The 12,882-nt window shown below is 45.6% G+C and overlaps 1 protein-coding gene across 1 annotated transcript in view; it reads right to left on the bottom strand.

The window, feature by feature from the left end:
* RAB37 (RAB37, member RAS oncogene family) overlaps positions 1-10,200 on the bottom strand; it is a 75,022-nt gene extending 64,822 nt beyond the window's left edge. The window contains exon 1 of the mRNA XM_023211896.2: positions 9,682-10,200. Within this exon, the coding sequence (XP_023067664.1) occupies positions 9,682-9,753 (72 nt within the window). The 5' untranslated portion in view covers positions 9,754-10,200. The remainder of the gene's footprint in view (positions 1-9,681) is intronic.
* Between the last annotated feature and the right edge of the window lie 2,682 nt (positions 10,201-12,882).

The following is a 12,882-nucleotide window of genomic DNA, read 5'->3' as shown; positions in this document are numbered from 1 at the left end:
AGCCCTCTGACCTTCAGAGGTGAGACCCCATCCTGTGACTTTGGGCTTTATACCCCTCAGATCAGTCAACCAGCCAGGAGCCAGAAGTTGGCAGGCTTTAGAGCAGCAAGCATTTGACCTGGTCCCCAAGGGCCCAGCTTCCCACCATATGAGACTAGAGGTCTTTGACCTTCATGGGCACCAAGGTCCATGTGGCACATTGGGCTGCAGTCAGATGTGGCCTTAGCCATCTCTCTCTGTGCCATCCCTCTGATCCACCCAGCCTGCTGGACTCAGCTCCTTGGGGAATGAAGAGTGGGTTTTGTTCCCGGGGACTGGCACGTGGTGTCCAGTAAATGTTTGGTGAATTGATCCTCAGGATTCTCAGGCAGAAATATCAGATTTCAAGGGGACAACGTGGACATGGGTGGTGGTAGGACATAAGGAAATGACCCCAATCACCTTTCTACTCTTTCATGGTTCTTGCCCCTGAAACCCAACTCCATAAGGCTCTGACACAGGCCTTGAGTGAGATGGAGGAAGAAGTGTGAAATGACAACTTCTGGTGATGACTGACAGAGGTTTCTGAAGATGAAACATCCCTTCCTTTTCCCTCATCATAACCAGGTCAAGTCCAGGGAATTCTCAAGCTCAAAGGCAAGGGGTTCTTAAAGGATTGCAGGAAATATAGACCTGGAGAGAACAGAATGACTGCCCAGCCGAAGGCAGTTAAATATATACAGCTGAGGGAGGCAGAGATGGGGGCAAGGGGTTGGGGAGAGGACCTAAGGGTAGAAGGGGCCGGTGGGGTTGTAGATTGAGGCTGTTCCTATAGTGTAGCCAGCTACCAAATCATGTCAGCCTGATAAAATTAAACATTTGAATCCTCCAAGTTCCATTTTTCCCCCTGGATTTCATGCTTAGCAAACAATCTCCTGATTATAATGTGGCTTGGCATCTAGGGCAATACGTGTCTTGTGAGTCTGATTAACATCAGCCTGACTGGAGAGATGGAGCCACTCTTGGGTGAGTGAGCAAAACTGGCTCTACATAGCTGAAGGCCACACAATGGACTGCTGTCAATGCCCTAAAGTAGTGACCATCTGTGACCCTCTTGGTGAAGCCCCTTGTCCTCTCCTGACTCTATCCCTCTGCCTGTCTACCTTGCTTGGATTTGACTATAGGCAAATTTCTTAATGTCTCTGTGCCTCAGTTTACTCATCTGTAAAATGAGATTAAAATAGGATTGTTGTAGGATTAAGTGAGTTAAGAGATGCTAAATGCTTAGAATATTACTTGGCATGCAAGTGCTGTCTAAGGATCTGCTGTAATGATTCCGGCTTCCACAATGCCGGCTGTGACCTTGAGCAAGTCATTTTTTTCTTTCTTTCTTTTGGTTTTTTTTTGAGACAGAGTCTTGCTGTGTCACCCAGGCTGGAGTGCAGTGTCGTAATCTCAGCTCACTGCAACCTCCGCCTCCTGGGTTCAAGCAATTCTCCTCCCTCAGCCTCCTGAGTAGCTGGGATTACAGGCATGTGCCACCACACCTGGCCAATTTTTGTATTTTTAGTAGAGACAGGGTTTCAACATGTTGGCTAGGCTGGTCTCAAGCTACTGACCTCGTGGTCGGCCCGTCTCAGCCTCTCAAAGTGCTGGGATTGCAGGTGTAGGCCACCATGCCTGGCCATCTGGCCTTTGTGTCCCTGTCCTATTAATACGGAATTAACAGTAACATCTGGAAAAAGCGTATGTTAAGTATAAAATATCTTGGCATATATTAAAGTGTTTTGTAAACGGTAAAATGCTGCACAAATAAACCATATGCTTATTTGGAAAATGTATTGGGAACAATTATTAGTCTTACTGGGTCCCTGTAGATTATAGTGCAGAGATGATTTTTAATATTTCTCACCTGATGACTGAATGAAACCTGAGGTGGGACCCAGAGAAGGAAGAAGAATCTGGATAAAGGCAAGGGGGAGGTGAGGAGGGAGATTCCAGGGGCTGAAAGGGAGTGTCTGCCTCATGTGGACTGGGTACCAGACTTTATTCCCTTCCAAAGCTTACACGGCTTCTTAAAGCGAGCTTGGGGAAGGTGTTACCAGTTCCTGACTCTCTCCTATGGCTACTGTTGTAATAAACGACAGTTCTGATTTTTAATGAACAGAGTTGCTGGGAGATGGTATAAATGCAAAAATCAAACAGGAGAGGGAGGAAGAAGAGGAGGAGAAATGTTTGCTTTGTCTTTTTTTAAAATTTTTTTTGAGACAGTCTTGCTTTGTTGCCCAGGCTGGAGTGCAGTCACGCAACCTTGGCTCACTGCAACCTCACTGCAACCTCAGCCTCCTGGGTTCAAGAGATTCTCCTGCCTCAGCCTTCCAAGTAGTTGGGGTTACAGGCTCCCGCCACCACGCCCAGCTAATTTTTGTATTTTTACTAGAGACAGAGTTTCCCCACGCTGGCCAGGCTGATCTCGAACTCCTGACCTCAGGTGATCTGTCCGCCTTGGCCTCCCAAAGTGCCGAGATTACAGGCCTGAGCCACTGTGCCCAGCCTGCTTTGCTTTTAAAAGGCTCATAACAAAAGATAAGGGGAGACAGAGAACAAAAACGGATGATCACTGACCCTGCCCGCAGCTCATGAGAGGAAGGGTGCGTACGTGTGCGTGTGTGTGCCTCTGTGTGTGTGTGTGTGTGTGTGTGTGTGGTGGCGGCCAGGGGCAGAAGGCTAGCAAGCAAGAGAAAATTTGAACTTAAACACAGCTTGGTTTAAGATACCTAAAATCATGTGCGTTTGCAGAAGCACAAATGATTAAAGAACATCCTCATGTTGATGGGTAGAAACTGTCTGCTAATAAGCAAATGAGAAGATGCTAATACGCAAATGAGAAGATGCTAATAAGCAAATGAGAAGGGAGGGAGTTGACTTTGGCATCAAGGTCGGGAACCATGTGCTAGGGGAATTCTTGAGCCCTGCATGTCTCAAGTTATTTTCACTGTACCACTCAAGGCCTTGCTCCCTTTAGGAGCAGGGTGAGGGCTGGTGTCATCAGTTAGGGGTTAAGATTTTCCAGATCTGTTCGCTTGGAGCTGTCTCTCTCGGCCCCAGAAAAACTCCTCTGGTTAAGGGATGGGAGGATGTCCAGGGCCACTCCCAGCTGGGAACTGCATTGCCTGAGTGAGTTAACAAGGAGCTGTGATCTCCATTCCCACTCGCGGTCTCTAGGGACTGTTTCTCTTGCCTGAGAAGAGGAGGAAGGAAGCAAGAAGCATATTGGGATAAGTTTAGATCCACTTCAAATGCCCAGTTCAACAATTCTCCAGCCTGGTGCTCACCTCTGGCTGTTTTCTTCTACCCAGCCAGGTGGAGTTTCCTGCCCTGAAACTGAAGGAAGTCCCTCCCCAGAACAGCTTATAAGAGGAAACATTAGGGCAGCAACAGGAGTGAGTCTCAGACATTTTCTCACAAAAGGCCCCAGGGACCACAAATTAAAGGGAAGGATGCTTAGGAGAGGAAAGCCTGAAGAGTTTGGAAAACAGCTTTGAGGCATTGAACTGAGTCACCATCATTTCCTGCTGAGGTTATCCTAAGAGAACTAGCAGGCACCACTCCCCACACCAGCTGCCTGCTCTGGGATCTGGGCGGGACCGACCTATTAGCCAAAGGAGTCCCAGACGGTCCCAGATTGCCAGTGATGTAATATACACTTCATTTGTTTATCTGTATGCCTTCAGAGCAAGCAAAAGAGGAAAACAAGCCAGTGGAAATATTATACAGGGAGCAGCTAGCTTTTCTTGGCTTTCTTGTTTGTTCCTGAGCTGACAATAGAAATCTTTCGAGAACAGGAGCTAGTGCATTTTGAAAACAAAATGTCTTCACTTACAGGGCATGGATTTTTCTATGGATTTGGATTCTTTGAGGACAAATTTGCATACCATTATCATTGTTTCATTGAAAAAAGAATAAAAGAAGCACCTGTGGGATAGAGAATGGGAGAGGAACACAGAATGGCGAGTATGGTCTTTTGCTGTTTTATTTGTCTTTCCCTTGTACAATTTTCTGGCAGGGAAGGACAATGCTGTTGTATCCAGACCTTTCCCTAGGATTAATGGGTGACAGTCCCATGGGGACGGAGCTAGTTCGTTTGTGGAACTCTGTATCTCCTGGATGTTAACTTTATTTTTCATTTTTTAATTTTAATTTTTTTTTGTGGGGTGGGGACAGAGTCTCGCTCTGTCGCCCAAGCTGGAGTGCAATGGTGTGATCTCGGCTCACTGCAACCTCTGCTTCCTGGGTTCAAACGATTCTCCTGCCTTAGCCTCCTGAGTAGCTGGGATTACAGGTGTGCACCACCATGCCTGACTAATTTTTGTATTTTTAGTAGAGACAGGGTTTCACCATGTTGGCCAAGCTGGTCTCGAATTCTTGACCTCATGATCCACCCACCTCAGCATCCCAAAGTGCTGAGATTACAGGTGTGAGCCACCATGCCAAGCCTGGATGTTAACTTTAATCAGAAGCCATAAATAAGAGAGAACATTTCAAATTGAGTCAGGCATGACCTTTGCTTCCTGGGTCATTCTCCTGCAGGTACCCGTATCTTTCTTAGGACACTTCTGGGATTATATAGAAGTATAGCCATTTGTGTGCATGCCTTCTAGGCCATAAGCTTAGTGAAGATGGGAATCATTTGCATCTATGTTCTTGATAATGACCAGCCTAGTTCTTTATGCTTTGGAAATGTCCAATGCATGTTTGCTGAATGAATCGATGAGGCATGTGGACTTTTGAGGGACACAGAAATTATGAGATGGGTAGTAGAAGGAAGTGAAGAACAAGTGCAAGAGATGGGGGAGAGTGGCAGATATTACCTGCTTGCCTTTTCCTTTCACCCAGAAGAAGTATTAGAGCGGTCGGAGGAAATGGAAATACTTTGGAAGACAGAGACCTGGTAATCCCTTTTCACCCAACAAGCACCAAGCCCTGGATGAATGGATGAGCAGCTCGCGTTTTTCTGCCCGCTGCCCCCGGTCTTTCTGAGACTGACTTTGTCCTAGGAATTGTTTGTCTCTCTGGAAGTTAGACCGGTATGTGGGTGTCCCTTAGAGCCCTGGTGATGGGGAATTAGGAAGTAAGTGCTTGAACTGAAGCCCTTTTGTCCTAATTCACTGGTATCTGGGGCGAAAGCTTGCCCTCTCTGTGAAAATGAAATGAAAATCTTTTCATTTTCCCAGAACTCAAGGTCAGACCCTGGCACAGTAGGGCCCCTACCCCGTACCATTGCCCTGGATGGCTCTCGAAGCTGGTGGCAAGAGAGAACTGAGAGTTCTCTGAGGAAAAGAGCAACCAGGTTGCTCATTTGTTTTAAATTATTTAGTTGCATCAAATATTCAGATTTGTGGCAACATCTCTATTTAAAAACTCTGGGCACATGATGGATGAGCTCAATGTTTTCAGTCAGTTCCCAGTTTCCAGCCCACCCTCCGGGAATCTTCTAAGAGTTACCTGGGCTTGCCTGGGTTAGCCTCCAACTACTGGGACCAGCTAAAGTGCAAGGGCTACACAATGGCCTGTGATGATATTTGGCGTATGTTTTTCATATAAATGAATTTCATCATGTCCCACACATTGCTTTCAAGAGAAAAAAGATACTCAACTTAGGAAGTCAGAACTGGGATGTTTGCATAGAAGTCACGCTTTTTGCATAGGCGGGTTGTGTGAGTTTGTTTCCATGGACTTCTGCCTGTGAAATATGTGGTGTGTGTGTTTCTGAGGTTCTCTGTGTATGAAGCTGCTGCTCTTCTCACAAAGTTCATCATTTTACGTGAGACTGAATGTGACACCCATTGAAGCCGCTTTGGAGCCCAAGATGCATGCCCTAATACTTTTTTTTCTTTTTCTTTTTTTAATTTAAGACAGAGTCTCACTCTGTCACCAGGCTAGAGTGTGGTGGTGTGATCTTGGTTCACTGCAACCTCTGCTTCCCGGGTTCAAGCCATTCTCCTGCCTTAGCCTCCCGAGTAGCTGGGACTACAGGTGCGTGCCACCACATCTGCTAATTTTTGTATTTTTAGTAGAAACGGGGTTTCACCATGTTGGCCAGGATGGTCTTGGTCTCCTGACCTCATGATTCTCCCTCCTCGGCCTCCCAAAGTGCTGGGAGCCACCGTGCCCAGCCAGTACAACCACTTTTACTGAATGCTTCCTATATTCCAGATATTTCATATGTATGCTTTACATTATATTATCTAACATCCTTGCTCAAAAATAATAAGGCAGGTATTATCATTCCTATTTTATAGCTAAGAAAAGTAAGACTCACAGATGTTGCTCAAAGTCACATCAAGGTTTGGCTTATTCCAAGCCTGGAGTTTCGTTTCATCATACAACAATATCTCTTCTCTGGCAAATTTCTAGGACTACCCTACATAACATCTGCTGGGCTGTCACAGTGCAAGATGATACTTCTTCCTCTATAATGATAATCTCTGGGGGAGGGTGTGTGGCAAGCATGTGGGCGGGGGGCTCTTGGGAAGCTGACAAGGCTCTGTTTGTTTCTCTTGATAGTGGTTGCACAGGTATGTTCACTTTGTGGTGATTCACCAAGGTAGACACATAAGATTCAGGTTTGGTGTTTGTCATTTTTCTTTCTTTCTTTCTTTTTTTTTTTTTTTGTTTTTTGAGATGGAGTCTTGCTCTGTCACTGAAGCTGGAGTGCAGTGGCATAATCTTGGCTCACTGCGGTCTCCACCTCCTGGGTTCAAGTGATTCTCCTGTCTCAGCCTCCCTAGTAGCTGAGATTACAGGAGTGGGTTACCACACCTGGCTGATTTTTGTATTTATAGTAGAGACAAAGTTTCACCATGTTGGCCAGGCTGGTCTTGAACTCCTGACCTCAGGTGATCTGCCTGACTCAGCTTCCCAAAGTGGTGCTTGTTACAAGTCTATTTAAAAAATCATTTCTCCATACTGGGCATGGTGGCTCATACCCATAATGCCAGCACTTTGGGAGGCTGAGCGAGTGGATCTCTTGAGGCCAGGAGTTCAAGACCAGCCTGACCAACATCATGAAACTCTGTCTCTACAAAACAACAACCACCAAAAAATTAGCCAGGCATGGTGGCACATGCCTGCAGTTCCAGCTAATGAGGAGGCTGAGGTGGGAGGATCACCTGAGCCTGGGAGGCAGAGGTTGCAGTGAGCTGAGATCACACCACTGCATTCCAGCCTGGGCGACAGAGTAAGACCCCACTTCAAAAAAAATTTTTATCCTAGCAATTAATGTTGGAGGGGAGCCCTGCTTCTCATGGACAATAGACACTAATTAATCAGTGGGAACTCCTTGGACTGTACTACATAGTAATTTTAAAAATAATATAAATAAGTTGATGCCCTGCCCCTTTACAAAAGGCGTTTTAAGTGGATCACAATAAAACATCATGCACAATCATAAAGTGGTATTAGGAGGAGGTTGTCAGCACTATATAGGAAGGAAAACTTTCCTTACATACATATGTCACTCTGCTGGGCACCACAGAAGGCTTAAGGCTGGCTTCCACTCTCAGGGTGCTCACACAGCCAAGCTGATGACACCTAGTCTTTACTAGTAGTAAATAGACACTTGCCTCTAAATATATTGGAACTTGTTGGAATGGGTTCCCACTCTCAATTTGGTGATCAATAAACTCAAAGGAAGTAAAAGTTTTCATGGACTACATCCTACATCTCATGTGTGGGTAATTGAAATGGAAAATACCACATCTGATCAATATTTTGAATAGTCTGAGCTCCCAATCTTAAAGCTTTTAAAATGAATATTTATATGTTTATAGGATAGTATAAACTTGGAAAGACCCACATATCTAGTTGCCAGGACAATTTTGTAATTGATTTGTAATTATGTTCCTCTGCTTGCAGAAACTTTTTTTTTTTTTTTTTTTTTGAGACAAAGTCTTGCTTTGTTGCCCAGGCTAGAGTGGAGTGCAGGGGCATGATTTTGGCTCACTGCAGCCTCTGCCTCCCAGGCTCAAGCAGTTCTCCTGCCTCAGCCTCCTGAGTAGCTGGGATCAGAGGTGCATACCACCATGCCCAGCTAATTTTTGTATTTTTAGTAAAGATGGGTTTCACCATGTTGGCCAGGCTGGTCTCGAACCCTTGGCCTCAAGTGATCCAAAGTGAGCCTCAGCCTCCCAAAATGCTGAGATTACAGGTGTGAGCCACCATGCCCGGCCTCACATGCACTTTTTACTGGGCTAACTTTACAACATCAAATAGCACAGAACTTCTAGTTTACTTCAAACTGTGAGGCTTTAAAATTTCTAGACTGGGGTAGTGGTTATACATTTTTTTCTCCTTCCCTATATCCTAGTAATTCAGAGACCTGGAGAGAGAAGATACATGGACTGTCAGATCTACAGACCTGCTTCCTTCAATAGCTGATTTTCTTTCATTTGTGTCAGAAACAGGCAGCATGGCCCAGAGCCATGCACCTAAAACTTTATTGTGCATATTTATTCCTAGAGATCTTGTTAAAATGCAGATTCAGATTCAGCTACTCTAGGGTCAGGGCTGAGATTCTGCTTTCTATTGTAATAAGTTCCCAGGTAATGCCAATGCTGCTGGTCCATGGACTGAACACTTTGATGAGAAGTTTAGTCAGGATATAGAGGAAAGAATACTACATGTGGAGTAGTACTTTCTGGCTTTTAGTATCAGCTCTGCCATTTACCAGCTTGCTTTCTTGGACAAGTCATTTTGCTTCTCTGGATTTTAGTTTCCTCAAATAAAAGCTGTGTGATAGAGGAGGAGGTTGGGTTAGGTTATTTCAAAGCTTGCATTCATAGACTCTTCAAAGTGATGTTTTGATTAAAAAACTCCACCTACAGGATCACATACGGCCTTTCAAGGGACTAACAGGTGAACTGGTGTTATCAAAGCAGAAATTATAAGGGCTGGAGTAGGAGGGCATGGGAAAGTCAGAGAAAGGGAAGGTGAGCCATAACTTATTATGGCAAATATAAGGCTTTGATTCTTTCTGAGTGATGGATTTTGAATTAAAACTGTTATCCTGAGAGAGGCTACTATTTTCCCCTCCAATCATCTTAGGAAGAGACCTGCTTTACTGAAAACTGAGTTGCATAAGAAACTTGAATGAAGGAAGCAATGGATGTGTTAGTGCTTTGAAATAAGCAAATGCTTACAGGGGCTGTGAGTGAGTCATAGCTAGAGGGAAGCTTTCTGGAGCCATGAGGGAGTCTGGTTTGAAAACAGCAGTTCATCTCTGCTGCAGACCATTTCTCTAATTTCAGACAAGTTGGCTAGAAATTCAGGTGTTTGGCCACTGCTAGCAGACGTAACAGGGACAAATGCAGTCTCCTACAAGGATTAGGAGAGCAAAGGTGCCAGGGGGCAAACAGGGGCATAAATAGGCAAGGAGAAGGAGGGGGTGAAAAAGGAACACAGATGATTTAAGTGAATGAATGAAGCTTCTGATCATCTGAGCCTCTGGAGGCAGCCCTTCCGCAAGAGCTCACCCATCTCTATTTCGAGCAGGAAACAGGATCAGACAGAAAGGGCTCTGCACACTCACAGATACAAGCTAGTTTCTCATTAAGTCCCAAAGCAAAGTCAGGGGAGTGGGGAAAACTCCTGGTCCTGGCGCCTGTTCCAACGGTTAGGTTGGGAAATACAGTAGATATTTACCTTATGTAGGACGTGCTCGTTGAAGTCAGGGCCAGCTCCTCCCTGGTAGGAATCGGGTCTCTGCAGGTCCATGCCCGGCTTGGAGCTCGTCACTCCGACTCTCCCTGCGCTCTGCGTCAGTGCTTCCAGGAGTTCGGTCCGAGTTCCGCTGGGTGCGGCAGGCTCGGGTCTGAGCCCTGCGGGCCGGGCCGCATCCGTTTTCAGCACTGGACAGTTCCCCGCAGCGGCCGCGGCGCGGTACCAGGCGGGCAAGCGGCCACGCTCTTCCCGGACGGAGTGTGTCAGCACCAGGAACAGCGACTCCGCCGTTGTGCGCCTGGGACCAGAGTTCTGAGATCCTGTCCGCTCCAATCCCTGCCTCTTAGGACTCCAGGATGCTGACAGGGACGCAAGATTTGGGTCCGGCTGGTGATCCCTGCGTATTTCATTCAGTTACCGGACTCCGGAGGCTCAGCGACCCGGCTGCGTTCTCAGGGCATTGCAGTCCCGGGAGCTCACCCTTTCTGATTCCGAGCGAACTGGCATCTCCGTCACCACGCAACCCAGCGCAGCGCAGCTCTCCTCACACGTTTGCAGGGGCGAAGTCCTGCGGCGCTGGCGGCGCTTCTGTTTTTGTCCCTGGACAATTCTCTCCAGGATGTATAAGATAAATAGAGATTCTAAGCCTGACGTCGACAGACGATGGGTCTTAGGTGTCCCCAAAGTCCCTGAAATATGCTAAATTCTGCTTACCTGCGTTTTCCTAGGGAGAAGGTCCAGGGCTTTAATCACATTCTCTCCAGTATACTTAACCCCAAGAAGTTAAGAACAATGGGCCCAGGAGAGGCAGATGGTGGTTTGGTTAGAAGCACAGGCTCCAGGATTCAAATCTTGACTCTGAAAATTATTAGTTGTGTAACCTTGGGCAAATTAATCTCTCCTAAGTGTCCACAAAATGGAAATAATATTATAATAGTACCTGCCTCATGGTTTTGTTCTGAGGATTTAATGAGTTAATTCATGTAAAAAGCCTAGAACAGTGCCCGGCATGTACTAAGAACTCAATAAATGTGAGCTACTATGCTCTCCAGAAAGGGGATGAAGAGCTCTGGCTACTTCCCCTAAACATTAGAGGAGTCCTGCTGCTGTGACCATTGATTGGCAAAATTGCATCATCACCTGTAATATGAGAGCGTGAGGCTGACCATCATGGGAACTGGAGGCTGAGACTGTGGCCCCTGGGATTATTATCAGATTACTAAGGACGGCCGGGCGCGGTGGCTCAAGCCTGTAATCCCAGCACTTTGGGAGGCCAAGACGGGCGGATCACGAGGTCAGGAGATCGAGACCATCCTGGCTAACACGGTGAAACCCCGTCTCTACTAAAAAAATACAAAAAACTAGCCGGGCGAGGTGGCGGGCGCCTGTAGTCCCAGCTACTCGGGAGGCTGAGGCTGGAGAATGGAGTAAACCCGGGAGGCGGAGCTTGCAGTGAGCTGAGATCCGGCCACTGCACTCCAGCCTGGGCAACAGAGTGAGACTCCCTCTCAAAAAAAAAAAAAAAAAAAAAGAATTACTAAGGACAAGTCCTAGTACCACCCACTGGCCCTTGGAGTCAGTATCAACATGAAAGGAAACAGCCAGGCTTAGGGTTAAAAGAGTACATTTTACTCCTGGGTTTCATTCCTTTTTGGCTGAGTTGCGTGAGCCAGATCATTCGTGTTCCCTGGGATTACTTATGTTTTCTCATTTGCAAAATAGGTAGAGTAATCTATGCCCACTTTATTGGGTTTGGGGGAAGAGTGAGACAATGCATATGAAAAGTCTTTATTTTCTTTTAAATTGTAAAGCAAATTTCATTTATAAAGCTTTATTATTGCTGGAATCACTATGCTGTAGATACTCAATGAATATTGATTAAATGAACAAAGCTAGGGAAACAATGTGCTTGTTTTATGAGGTTCTCACTGGGCTGATTTTTTTTTTCCAGCCTGTGACAAATACATACCATCCAATGGTTGGAGTTCTCAGTGTGAGGTGAATAAATGGATGAATGTATGCTAGGGGAACTTTGCAACATTGATAACGTTACACAAAGTTTTGCTTCTGTGCCTTTTTCTGGGGGAGAAGAAATCTCCAGAAGAAGAAATGAATCCCATAGATTTTATTAAGTTCTCAAAGTTGTTTATACTCAGAAAAAGTACAGAATGAATAGCTTAGACTCGCTCATCTTAACTTTCTCTTGAGCTTCCTCAACAACCCTGACTACTATAGATAAGAAGATTCTAGAGGCTTTGTCTGGAACCTCACATTCCTTGGAAGGTTCACTTCTCAGGGTCTTGTTTGGAGTTCTGAAGGTTCAGAAATGTGATTCTGTTTGTTCAGGTTTATAGAACAAATAGCAGAGGATCTGAACCAATCCAGAACTGATGATGGAAACTTTCATGAGAAATGATGTTTAAGCTGAGATCTGAAGGAAAAGTGGGCATTAGTCGAAGAGGGTGGTGGTGGTGGGGTGGTTCCAGGCAAAGCAATCAGTATATGCAAAGGCTTTAAGGTGTGAAGAGCTGAGAAAAGACCAGTGTGGCTAGAGTCCTGAGAAAGAGAGGACTCTTCTCAGGGAGACCAATGGGAGACCAATCCAGAGACAGATAAGGACCAGATCATGCGGATCTTGTTAAGGGTTTTGAACTTCATTCTAAGAGCAATGTGAAGCCATTGAAGGACTTCAAGTAGGGAAATGGCATGGCTAGCTTTGGGTGTTAAAGATACTACTTTGGCTACTGTATAGAGAATGAGTTAAGTCAAGAATGAATGTGCTCTTTTATTGATTTATGAAATTGATTTTTATATTATGGGCATTAATCCTTTATCTCATAAATATTGCATTATTTTCCATAGATTTCTTTTCTTTTCTTTCTTGTTTTTTTTTGAGACGTGGTCTCACTCTATCACCCGGGCTAGAGTGCAGTGGCTCAATTAAAGCTCACTGCAGTCTCGACCTCCCAGGCTCAAGCAATCCTCCTGCCTGAACCCTCTGACTAGCTGGGACAACAGGTGTGTGCCACCATGCCTGGATAATTTTTGTATCTTTTTTAGAGACAGGGTTTTGCCACATTGCCCAGGCTTGAACTCCTGGGCTTAAACAATCTGCCCGCCTTAGCCTCCCAAATTGGTGGGATTACAGGTGTGAGCCACTGCACCTGGCTGTAGATTACTTTT

This window comes from Piliocolobus tephrosceles, chromosome 16, assembly GCF_002776525.5.
Source record: "Piliocolobus tephrosceles isolate RC106 chromosome 16, ASM277652v3, whole genome shotgun sequence".
In the NCBI taxonomy this organism is placed as follows: domain Eukaryota; kingdom Metazoa; phylum Chordata; class Mammalia; order Primates; family Cercopithecidae; genus Piliocolobus; species Piliocolobus tephrosceles.
This window is presented reverse-complemented; position numbering and strand designations above follow the sequence as displayed.